The sequence below is a fragment of the Symphalangus syndactylus genome, chromosome 6 (assembly GCF_028878055.3).
Source record: "Symphalangus syndactylus isolate Jambi chromosome 6, NHGRI_mSymSyn1-v2.1_pri, whole genome shotgun sequence".
In the NCBI taxonomy this organism is placed as follows: Eukaryota; Metazoa; Chordata; class Mammalia; order Primates; family Hylobatidae; genus Symphalangus; species Symphalangus syndactylus.
This window is the reverse complement of record NC_072428.2, coordinates 59,257,184-59,270,170: the sequence shown is the minus strand read 5'-3', so window position 1 is coordinate 59,270,170 and position 12,987 is coordinate 59,257,184. Positions and strand designations below refer to the sequence as shown.

Below are 12,987 nucleotides of genomic sequence, written 5' to 3'. Positions count from 1 at the left end.
AATATTTCCATTTATCACAGAAAGTTCTGTTGGGTGATGCCGATCAGTAGTATTGTAAGGCTTAGGCCGAACAGAGGCAAGAAATTCTGCATTAAGACATGTTTATGCCTGTTTTTGCAAGACTCTTCTGTTAGTTTCATATATATAAGCTTGATAAAGAGGTTAGCGAGAATAAAAGATTATTAATCAAATTCTTTAAATTTACAATGGAGAAAATGAGGCCCAGCCAGATGAAATGATTTGCTTAACATTATGAGCTCCTGTGACACAGCTGAAATTTATATTCCAGCCATTTGAATCCTCTGTGTTTTTGCTATACCTGTCTTCAAACATTTAATGAACAAAAATGAGAAAATATAGGAAAATTGCATCATTTTAATTCATTGTTTATTCTTTCAGTATAATAGGAAGAAATGTAAGGAAATGAAGAAAATGCAATTTTTATTAAAATGTCTTCCTTAATTTCCAAGAAATTCTAATTGACATGTGAAATCAGGAATCAGGTTCTAAGATCTGAAAAATAGAGTGTAGAATAATTTGGAAATCAAGAGCATAATATAGATGGTAACCATTTTTCTTTTCATTTTTTTTAGAGGGAGCTGTGATTATTAAAAATTTGCCACGTGTTTCACTACAGTAGTTCACCCTTGTCTGTGGTTTTGCTTTTCACAGTTTGTTGCCCACAGTGAACTATGGTCTCAAAATATTACATGGAAAATTCCAGAAATAAACAATTCTTAAATTTTAAATTGCATGCCATTCTCATTGTGTCATGGAATCTTGAGCCGTCCTGCTCCATCCTGCCTAGAATGTGAATCATCCTTTTGTCCTGCTTATCTGTGCTTTATACACTACCTGGCCATTGTTGTCGAAGAAAAAACATAATGTTTATATGGTTTGATACTGTCCGTGGTTTTAGGCATCCACTGGGGGTCTTGGAACATATCCCCTGTGGGTAAGTGGGGGACTACTATATTCTTAAATTGTTCTTCCTTGGCTTCTGTTGGTGTTGATGGCTTCGTCTTCCCTGAAGCCCTTCAATTCAGTATCATTTTGAAGTATTCCAACACTAGAGAATTCTGACCCCTAGAATTATGATATGGTCACATTTTCACTTTTAATAAGTATGGTGCTTGTTTCTATACGACATAAAAGTTTGTATTTGTACAAGACTTAAAAAGAATGGATGAGACTGAAAGAAACAGGCTGCCAGTGTAGCTCTTTTTTAGCTTCTCTGTTATCTTTTTAGTTAAAACTTTGATTTTTGTCTGAAAGGATGTGTCTGTCTTAATCTTGTAACATGAATGTGAGCAGTGTAGACATATTTCAATGTGGAGCCATAATTTTCTTTCAAATTTTTTGTAAATCTTTACTACTCTGCTAGATGGAAGTAGCATGTTGGTAATAGTAACGAATTGCACCAATTGATTATGAATGATCATGGGCTTTCAAGACGTAGGCAGTTTTAAAATTGAACACCAGCCTTGTGTGTACATCTTCATTATCTACAATATTTTGAACTCCTGTGTGCCAAACAGTGGATATTTTGCATAATTAATCCTAACCTATTTGTAGGAAGTGATTCACAGCTAATGGATACAAACTTGATAAATAACAGATGAGCTTCAGTGATATTGGCTCAGTTACTTGGCTAATAAGTAGTAGAGCTAGATTCAAACCTACATCTCTCTGATTCTATCATACCATTCCACTTACCTGGTGGAAATAATGTGGATTAAAATCAGTTATATTAAGAAATAAAGAAGGAAAGGATCTTAGTTTGGTTCCAAAGCGCTATTTAAGAAATACCCTGGAAACTGATTTTTTAAACAGTATCTCTTTTGACTTCTAATTTGTTCTTTTCATTTATTGGCAGAATTTCCCCATCAAATATAAAGAGAGGCATCCTCTGGAGTACCTGAGACAATATCCTCACTTTAGGTGTAGGACTAACGTTCTGGGTTCTATACTGAGGATTCGCAGTGAAGCGACAGCTGCTATTCATTCTTTCTTTAAGGTAAGATCCTAAAAGTTCCCTCTTGACCCTTGGTTATACCTCCTCTCCCTCCTTGTTTCCCTTCATCCCCAAGCAACCACAATCTACTTCCTGTTCCTTTGTGTTAGCTTGTGTTTTTCTAGAGTTTTATGTAAATGAAATCATTCAGCATATACTATTTTTTGTCTTTTTTCACTTGTCATAATTATTGAGATTCATCCATGTTGTTATGTGTATCAGCAATTTGTTCCCTTTACCACTAAGTATGATGTTAGCTATAGGTTTTAATAGATGCTCTGAATTTGGTTGAGAAAGTTCCCTCCTCTTCCTTATTTGCTGAGTTTTATCAAGAATGGGTATTGGGTTTTGTCAATTTTTTCTGCATTTTTTTTTTTTTTTTTTTTTAGTTTGTAATGCTGAATTACATTGATAAATTTTTTAATGTTAAACTAACCCAGCATTTCTGGGAATATAGATATATTCTAATATAGATGTCTTACATTGGCCGGGCGCAGTGGCTCATGCCTGTAATCCCAGCACTTTGGGATGCCGAGGTGGGTGGATCACCCGGGGTCAGGAGTTCGAGACCAGCCTGGCCAACATGGTGAAACCCCATCTCTATTAAAAATGCCAAAAATTAGCTGGGCATGGTGGCAGGTGCCTGTAATCCCAGCTGTTAGGGAGGCTGAGGCAGGAGAATTACTTGAACCTGGGAGGTGGAGGTTGCAGTGAGCCGAGATTGTGCCACTGCGCTCCAGCCTGGGCAACAGAATGAGACTCTGTCTCCAAAAAAAAAAAAAAAAAGTCTTACATTAATATATTAATAATATAAGTATATGATATTATAGATGTATTCTTTTAATATGTTGTTGAATTCAATTTGCTGTAACTTCGTTTAGAATTTTTGCCTCACCACTCAAAAGGGATATTATTCTGTAGTTTTGTTTTCTTCTAATGTCTTTGTCTGGTTTTGGTATCAGGGTAAGGTTGACCTCATTCAGTGAGTTGGGGATATTCCCTCCCTTTATCTTTTCTAAAAGTAAAATTACACAGTTATCCATACAGTTACGATTATTTCCTTCTTAAATGTGAATTCACTAGTGAATTCATCTGAGTGTGTACTTTCAAATATGTCTTTTTTTTCCTCTGGGGGGTACAGTTTTTATAATTCAAGTTCTTTTTAATTTTATTTTAATTTTATCTTGAGATGGGGGTCTCACTGTGTTGCCTGGCTAGTCTTGAACTCCCGGACTCAAGCAGTCCTCTTCCTTCAGCCTCCCAAGTAGCTGGGCTTACAAGCATGTGCCACCATGCCCAGAAAATTGTTATTGCCATTTTTTTGTTTTAAAATTATTTATTGGCCAGCTGCAGTGACTCACACCTGTAATCCCAGCACTTTGGGAGGCTGAGGTGGGCAGATCATTTGAGGTCAGGAATTTAAGAGCAGCTTGGCCAACATGGTGAAACCCCATCTCTACTAAAAATACAAAAATTAGCTAGGCATGGTGGTGGATGCCTGTAATCCCAGCAAGTTGGGAGGCTGCAGCAGGAGAATCGCTTGAGCCCAGGAGGTAGAGGTTGCCTTGAGCCAAGATCACACCACTTGCACTCCAGCCTGGGTGACAGAGTGATACTCTGTCTCAAACAACAACAAAATTATTTATTTATTTATTTAGAGACGGATCTTGTTATGTTGTCCTGATTGGAGTGCAGTGGCTGTTCACAGGTGCAGTCATGGTGCACTACAGCCTTGAATTCCTGGCCTCAAGCAGTCCTGCCTCACACTCCTGAGTAGCTGGGACTACAGGTGTATGTCACTGCACCTCGCTTAATTTCTTGAATAGTTAAACAACTGTATAGCTTATCTATTTTTTCTTGAGTGAACTTTGGTAGTCTGACTTTCAAGAATTGATCCGTTTTATTTAAGCTTTTAAACTTATTGCCATAAATAATAAATTGCTATTGGTATCCCCTTATTATTTTAATATCTGTAGCATCTATAATGATGTTGCCTCATTCCTATTGATAATTTGTGGCCTCTCTTTTCTGATTAGCCTGGTTAGAGGTATATTGATTTATCAAGCTTTTTTTTAAATCTCTATTATTATCTTTGCTTTCAAATCTACTTTGATATTATAACCACTAGAGCTTTCCTTTGATTAGTGTTAGCATATTTTTTTTTTCTATCCTTTTACTTTTAAACCATAGTTAACCCTTGAACAACATGGAGGTTAGGGGCGCCAACTCTTTATGTAGTCAGAAATCCAAGTATAGGTCAGGTGCGGTGGCTTATGCCTGTAATCCCAGCACTTTGGGAGGCCGAGGCGGGCAGATCACTTGAGGTCAGGAGTTCGAGACCAGCCTAACTAACATGATGAAACCCAATCTCTACTAAAAATACAGAACGGCCGGGCATGGTGGCGGGTACCTGTAATTCCAGCTACTCAGGAGGCGGAGGCAAGAGAATTGCTTGAACCCGGGAGGCGGAGGTTACAGTGAGCTGAGATCGTGCCACTGCACTCCAGCCTGGGCGACAAGAGCTTGACTCTATCTCAAAAAAAAAAAAGAAAATGCAGGTATAAATTTTTGCCTCCCCAAAAACATAACTAATAGCTTACTGTTGACTGGAAGGCTTACTGATAATGTAAATAGTTGAGTAACACATATTTTGTATTTTACAAAAAGTACAAGGTTTTCTCACTTGCTGGCATAGCTGTAGCAACAGTTTCACGATATCCTTATTTTTTCGTAAGAAAAAATTCTGTCAGTGTTCTTTATGCTGGATTTGTCTTGAAATGGCAGGCAGCTGCAGACCTCAATCTGCAGTACATATTAAGAAATTAAACTTTTATGTCTAATGTCGTGACTTTTCTCCGCTTCTTGGGAGTACTTCTAGCCTCTGTTGTAGTACTTCGTATGAGTCCCATGGTGTTAATTAAGGTTTACGGTATTGCACTGAAACTGATGAAAAATAATGTGAGAACTACAAGAGATTGCTTTTTACTGTGACACACAATTTACTGAGAGATGAACTGCTCATGAGGTGATTATCATCAGAGGGTGTTTTAAGTGGATATTTGTACCACTTGAGCTCACTATAGTAGCTATGAAATTATTGTACATACTGTATATAACTACTTTTATGCATTTATGGTTTAATACTGTACTTTTATGTTTGTTTACATTTCTCTCTACTGCAAATGGTGCCCTGTATGGTCTGTGTTTGTGTAAGTTTTGATAAATTTTAACTTATTGTAAAAGATTTGTGTGTATTTATGGTAGTAAATAACATATACAAAATCTACATATATTTTATGCGTCCATGGCATACTTTTTTCTTAATTTAAAAAATATTTCTAGGCTATGCTGTTCATCTGCAAACTTTTTCACATTGCTGCAGATCTCCAAAAAATTTTCCAGTGTATTTATTGAGAAAAATCCATGTATGAGTAGACCCATGCAGTTTAAATCTATCTTGTTGAAGGGTCAAATGTATTTGTATCTTTATATTTTAAATTGCATTTCTTGTTGGCAGCATATAGTTAGAGCTTGCTTTTTATACCCAGTCTGATAATCAGTCTCTCTCTCTTAATTTGGGTGTTTAGATCATATACATTTAATGTGAATATTGACATGGTTTTGTTTGAGTCATCTTGCTGTTTTCATTTCTGATTGTCCTATCTGTTCTTTGTTCTCTTTTTTCTCTTTTTTTGCTGCATTTTGCATTATTTCTTATTTCTTACCTTCTTTGTTTTTCTCTTAACTATAACTCTGTTTTCTTATTTTAGTGGCTGCTTTAGGGTTTATAGTATACATCTTTAACTTCAGTTGATGTTTTACCACCTAACATATAATGTAATAACCTTATAATATATACTTATGTTTCTTTCCTCCTTTGTGTTATTTTTGGCTAATGCATTTTACTTTTATATATGTTATAAATCCTGTGATTCATCATTGTTATTCAGGCAATCAATTATCTTTTAAAGAGATTTAAATAATAAAATCATATATTTACCTATGTAGTTATTATTTCTGGGGCTCTTAATTTAGATTTCATATCTGGATGTTTGGTTTGGGTTGTTCATTTGTTTTAAATAAAGACAAGGTCTCACTGTGTTGCCCAGGCTGGTCTCCAACTCCTAGCCTCAAGCAATCTTCCCGCCTTGGCCTCCCAAAGTGCTCATTACAGGCATGAGCCACTGCGCCTGGCCTAGGCTGTTTTTTATGTCTTTTATGTCTAGTTAACATTTCAAACGTGGACTGTAGTTTTAATAACTGTTTAAAAACAGTTGTGTCTTTTTCTCCTGATGTTAACATGTCTGTTAGTTATGAATTAGTTTTGATTGGTCTCTTCATTATGGGTTATGGATTCTTGACTCTGCATGACCTAGCTTTGGGTGCCAGACATTGTGAATTTTACCTTGTTGGATGCTGTGGGTTTGCACACAGATATTGATATCTCTTTGATTCTTTGAGGTCTTGCTTGTGTTATTTGTTAAGCAGGTCTGTAGCAGTGCTCAGTCTAGTAGTATTTATTCCTCACTGAGGCAAAGCCTTCCTTAGGTCCCGACCTAGGGCCTTGGGAATGATGAGTTTTTCTAGTTTATGGAACAGGTGTTGTTTCCAGCCAGCATGTGAGCACTGGGCACTGTTTTCGCTAATCTTTTTAGATGGTTCTTTCCCTAGCATTGGATAGTTTCCTCACACAAATGCACTGATCTACCTAATACTACAGGGGGGCCTTCTGCAGCTCTCTCCTCTCTGATGTTCTAGGGTATGAACTCTAGCCACTTGGGTCTCTCCAGACTCTGAGTTGTGTCTCTTCAACTCAGGGAGTCTGCTGGGCTCTACCTTACTTTTTCCCCTTCCCTGTGCTGTGGCCTGGAAGATCTCAAGGCAGTAAGCTGTTCTACTGGTAGGAGTTTACCATGTTTGTTTCCCATCTCAGAGAGAGATGGCTTTTGTTGCCTGATATCTGTTGTCTTTGAAAACTGTTGTTTCATGGGGTTTGCTTTTTATTATTACTGTTTTTGTTGTTGTTTTATAGTGTTTTTGGTTGTTTCCTGTTTCTCCATCTTGGTCATAGATCTATATTTTGTATAAAGTAAGCACTAATTTTAAAGAGTTACTGGTGTTGATCAAGTAGGTCTATCTAATGGCTAAAGACATTTTGTCTCATTTAGCTTTGCTTCTCAACCATTTCCCTCTACCTGGGAAAGCCACAGTTTAATGTGGTTGACAAGTTGCTAAGGTGAAGGGACCTTCTCTCCCTGTGGATCCAGCAGATAAAGGCAAGGAGTGATACAGGAGATAAAGTTTATTGTTATTCCATGTGGTTTTGTGAGGCTTCCTGTGGTACTTCTCCAGATCTAGCTAATTTGCAGAGATTGTGTAATAGTGGATATAGCCTTCCCTTGGGCAGTATCCAAATTCACACAGCCCTAATCTCGCCAAGAAAGTTCTTGCCCCTTGAAAAAGCTCCTTTAGATTAACTTTTGGTCAAAGAGCTAAAGAACATCATGGCTTTAAGGCATATGCTTTTGATAAAACAAAGGAAAATAAATCAAATTATATAATGTCATCCCATTATAGTTTGTAGGGGTCCGGTTACACATGCTGTCAGAAACGTTGCTATGCAGCTTCCATGTGGATTTTCAGTAGTGCTTGAACCACACAATTGTAAAAATACCTTTTTGTTTTTTAACCACATGGCTTCAACGGCTGATAAAGTATTAATTCTGAAGGTTTTGTAGGCCTTTGGCCACTAGGTGGTGGTATTGACAAGTAGACTACACTATACATTGATTACTTGAAACTTTTAGAGATATGTAAACAATTAAAAAATAAGACAAGCTAAAAAAATTGAAATAAAAAAATAAAGTAGTCAGGGTGCAGTGGTTCACATCTGTAATCCCAGCACTTGGGGAGGCTGAGGCAGGAGGATCTGTTGAGCCCAGGAGTTGGAGACTAGCCTAGGCAACATAGTGAGACTTGGTCTCTAGTAAAAATAATTAGCCAGGCATGGTGGCATGTGCCTGTAGTCCCACCTACTCAGGAAGCTGAGGCAGGAGGATCACTTGAGCCCAGGAGGTGGAGGCTGCAGTGATCTGTGTTTGTGCCACTGAACTCCAGCCTGGGCAGGAGAGTGTCTTAAAAATATTATTACTGGGCGCAGTGGCTCATACCTGTAATCCTAGCACTTTGGGAGGCCGAGGCGGGCGGATTGCCTGAGTTCAGGAGTTCGAGACCAGCCCTGGCAACACGGTGAAACCCTGTCTTTACTAAAATACAAAAAAATTAGCTGGGTATGGTGACGTGTGCCTGTAGTTCCAGCTACTCAGGAGGCTGAGGTAGAAGAATTGATTGAACCCGGGAGGTGGAGGTTGCAGTGAGTAGAGACTGCGCCACTGCACTCCAGCCTGGGCAACAGAGCGAGATTCCACCTCAAAAATAATAATATAATAATAATAATACTGTGTGTGTGTGTGCACGCACACGTGTGTGTGTATATTTTTTTTTTATACGGAGTTCGCTCTATACCCAGGCTGGAGTGCAGTGGCGTGATCTTGGCTCACTGCAACCTCCGCCTCCCAGGTTCAAGCGATTCTCCTCCCACAACCTCCCAGGTAGCTAGGACTACTGCTGCATGCCACCATACCCAGCTAATTTTTGTATTTTTAGTAGAGACAGGGTTTCACTATGTTGCCCATGCTGGTCTAACTCCTGACCTCAGGTGATCCACCTACCTCAGCCTCCCAAAGTGCTGGGATTGCAGGCGTGAGCCACCGTACCTGGCCAAAAATTATTAAAAGTAAAATTTGAAAAACATTCATGGCCGGGCGCTATGGCTCACACCTGAAATCTCAGCACTTTGGGAGGCCGAGGCAGGCAGATCATGAGATCAAGAGATCAAGACCATCCTGGCCAACATGGTGAAACCCCGTCTCTGCTAAAAATACAAAAATTAGCTGGGCATGGTGGTGCGTGCCTGTAGTCCCAGCTACTCGGGAGGTTGAGGCAGAAGAATCACTTGAACCCGGGAGGCGGAGGTTGCAGTGAACCAAGATTGCGCCACTGCACTCCAGCCTGGCGACAGAGTGAGACTCTGTCTCAAAAAAAAAAAAAAAAAAAAAAATTCAAGTGGTTGGAAATAACTTGAATTTTAGCACCATTCATGATAGAGTAGTTACAAAAACAGACACTTTCTGAGTAGTAATAAATTCACTTAGTAATTGTAAAGACCTGGAGAATATAATTCTGTTACTTACCTTTATGTGATAGTTATCTACTTTTATGTGTGATACTTAGGATTCAGTTGTTTAAAGAAGCCTTTCTCGAGTACTATAAGGCATATTAAGTAATAGTTATACATTACCTAGTATTTTGTAGTGTTTCTTTGATCTGTTACTTTGGGTTTGCTAAAAGATGTTAAGCCTCCAAATAAAAAATTTTCGTAAGTTTCAGTTTTGTTAATTAAAATATAGAAATGTGGGGAAAAAATAGAAACTTGAACAGTACTTTTAAGTTAAGACACTTTAAGGATCTAAGGTTATTTCTTGGTTTGAGTATGAAAAATATTTTTTGTATAACCTTGTTTGCTCATAAAACTGACATACTTGTTATGTACTAAAACTTGGCTATTTAGAATCCTCAAGGAATGAGTCATTCAGAAAAGCCAAGTTTCTGAAATAAGTGTGGAATTTTCTCTTTAGGCACCAATTTTTTCTAAATTCCAGTGGAAGTGTTCCTAAAATGGATTACTTACTTTCCCCTCTTCTTCAGTGAGCCAGTAGAAAAGATTCTGCTCTTTCTCTCTCAATGAGTCGAGGTTCTTCCTGTGAGTATCAGGGATTGTTCTCCTCTGTATGGCAGCGTTTTCAAAGCCTGCCACTATGTGAAGTATTTTTGTTGTTGTTGTTTTGAGATGAAGTCTCATACTGTTGCCCGGGCTGGAGTGCAGTGGTGCAGTCATGGCTTACTGCCACCTTAATCCCCCAGGCCCAAGTGATCCTCCTACCTCAGCCTCCCAAGTAGCTGGGACTATAGGCATGCACCACTGTGCCTGGCTAGTTTTTTTAAATGTATTTTTTGTAGAGATGGGATCTCACTGTGTTGCTTAAGCTGGTCTTGAACTCCTAGGCCCAAGCAATCCTGCCTGGACCAGCCAAAGTGCTAGGGTCCAGATGTGAGCCACTGTGCCCCAGCCTATGTGGAGTATTCTTTACCTTTGTGTAGAATGTCTCCAAATTGCTATGCCTTTGAGTTCCTGTGACTGCTGTTTATGGTTTTTTTGTTGTTTTTTTTGTGTGTTTTTTTTTTGAGACAGAGTCTCGCCATGTCACCCAGGCTGGAGCACAGTGTCGTGATCTCGGCTCACTGCAACCTCTGCCTCAGCCTCCCATCTGGGACTACAGGTGTGCACCACCACACCGGGCTAATTTTTGTATTTTTTAGTAGAAACTGGGTTTTACCATGTTGGTCAGGCTGGTCTCAAACTCCTGACCTCAGGTGATTCACCTGCCTCAGCCTCCCAAAGTGCTGGGATTACAGGCATGAGACACTGCTCCTGGCCTCTTTATGGAATTTTAAAATCTCTTCTTGCTGTCACTTTGTGTTGTCTGTGGCCTGCCCGTGGCTAGCAATTCCTTTCACGTTTCCTTTTTTGTTGATTCTGATTAAATGATAGTTATTTCAGTTAACAAGTGAAAGAAAAAGATAATCTATTAGTCTTCTCTTACTGATGTATATGGGCCGTAATGTATGAACTTTATAATTTTGGGATACTCAGATCCTTATAAAATACCTGGTTTTAGAATGTGTATGAAAATATTTAGATACTTGGAGGTGATGGGTGGAATCTGAAACATTGGGTGAAAGTGTTTGCTTTTATTTTTGGCCCCTTCTCTGGCCTTCATGTCTCTACTTAGGAACCCCTTTGCTGTGGGACAGTATAAGTAAGTGACACTGGAAACCTATTTGAGGCACATACTGACAATACTTAACCACTCCTTGCTATTTACTTTCCTTTTTTTCTTTTTACTCCCCCACCCACTTTCACTTTTTTGGACTTTGTTTGCACGGCTGTATTATTCTTCCTTTGTACTCTCTCCTTTATTAGCGTTTGGTAACGTTAGGAACTTTGATAAGCCTTGCTAGCAGTTTTAAAGCAGCGAAAGCAGCTGGGCCGTTTTGTAATGTTTAGCATTAGTTAAGTATTAAAAATAATTCCCACTAGATGTGTGATTTAAAAAAAAAATCTCAGTTATTTTCATAAGATTTACAGTGCAGTTTCTTGTGGCATTTGACCAGTTCTAACTTGGGCAATCATGTTTAGCCGTTAAATTTTCTCCTCCCTCTCCACCTCCCCTTCCCCACCCTCGTTTCCTTTGGATTTTTCACTTCCTTTCTTTGTTTACTGCACTCATGTTCATAGTTGCCTACATTCATGTGGAAGAAATGTTTCATGTCCGTGATTCTTGGCTCCTAGGAGATAAAAATTTTATGCAGTAATGTTATTGATCAGATTTTATTGGTTTTCTATAATGTGCTCTGTGCAGCACCTCTGGGCATGTTGCTGTCAGATTAAGTGTACATTTTAATACTTTCTGAGACTGCTAATTTAGAGCTTGAATATTTAATCAGTCCACATCATAAGGCAAGTTGTTGACTGAATACTTTGTATTATAGCCAGAATACTTGAATTTGAGAAGGGTCATATTCGGGAGGTCCCTGGTAATGCATAGAGACAATCTACACTCCACCAAACTTTGACAGAGATATGTATGTAAGAATTTATTGTATTGATTCCAAGGCCAAAATTCTGCATTAAGCATGTACTACATTTCTATTATAAATTCACTTTTCGTTACCTGCAGTCCCACCCTGCAAACATCTACACTGTGTGTAACCTTTTGCTTACATCCATAGTCAAAATGAAAGAAGCATAACCTTGAAGTTGCTGACTAGCAACAGCTTTTGTGGTTCACTGATGGAAATAGTCTCAGACTTTTGTTCGGAAGGGCTGCAATTGGGGACGTCAGTAATGGATGGCTTTGCTGCTGCTCAGAATATTCCTTCAGGCAAAGGAAGTACACTGCCTGTGCCATGTGGAGTCCATTGTGCCGTCAGTTTAATGACAGAGACCTCCTAAAGATCATTTCTGCCTTTTTTTGCTGTTTGTTTATTCATTCTCTATTTGTCTACTTTTTCTCCTTTTTTGGTGGTTCATTACAATTGAGGTCATATTTCAAGATAAGTTTATACTGATCGCTTTGTATTCCCCTAGCAGCGTGGGCAGCATCATTATGCATTAGCCTAGAGTGTGCGTAAGTGTTTGTTAAATTACCACCAAAATGGTAGAGAAGTGGGAAGAGAATATAGTACTAAAGAGAGAGCATGAAGACCTAGGTTCTAGACCTGGCTCAGCCACTGACTAATTGTGTAATTTGTGGAAAGTCACTAAATCTGTCTGGGACTTAACTTCCTTATCTTTGATATGAAGAGGTTGGACTAGTTAATGTCTAAGTGTGTTCCTGAATTAAAATTATTTGTGCCCCTGTGGGTAGTTAAAACACTCAACTGATTTTCAATAGTTGTAATATTTAGGGGATTAGGGAGGGGTTTGATATAGCATTTGCTTAGTGTGCCATTTCAATACTATAAGAGGATGTGTGTTCTTGGAATTGTTGAATATGCAAATATCCTGAAAATGGTGGTTTTCTTTTTCAGGACAGTGGCTTCGTACATATTCATACTCCAATAATCACATCCAATGACTCTGAGGGAGCTGGAGAACTTTTTCAACTTGAAGTAAGTTTTGCTTCCCATCTTGAGGGGTACATTGCTGTTTAATATATTTCATTTGAGGGTTTGAAATTTAATAATAGTTTTGTGGACAGAAGACTATGAGCAGCACCTGAAATTGTCAGTAAAAATCCTTTAAAAACTTACATAGACAATCAAACCAGTCTGATTTCCTGTACTACCAG

The 12,987-nt window shown here is 38.6% G+C and overlaps 1 protein-coding gene across 17 annotated transcripts in view; it reads left to right on the top strand.

Annotated features, from left to right (window-relative positions):
- NARS2 (asparaginyl-tRNA synthetase 2, mitochondrial) overlaps window positions 1-12,987 on the top strand; it is a 149,205-nt gene that overhangs the window by 7,067 nt on the left and 129,151 nt on the right. For 15 of the 17 annotated variants that reach the window (XR_010121365.1, XR_010121368.1, XR_010121366.1 and 12 more), the window contains 2 exons: window positions 1,877-2,017; window positions 12,728-12,808. Coding sequence is in view for 11 of the 17 variants with exons in the window: in XM_055283085.2 (XP_055139060.1) it covers window positions 1,877-2,017; window positions 12,728-12,808 (222 nt within the window). In the remaining 6 variants the exon portion in view is untranslated. The remainder of the gene's footprint in view (window positions 1-1,876; window positions 2,018-12,727; window positions 12,809-12,987) is intronic. The other 2 variants (XM_063641446.1, XM_063641445.1) reach the window with 1 other exon arrangement.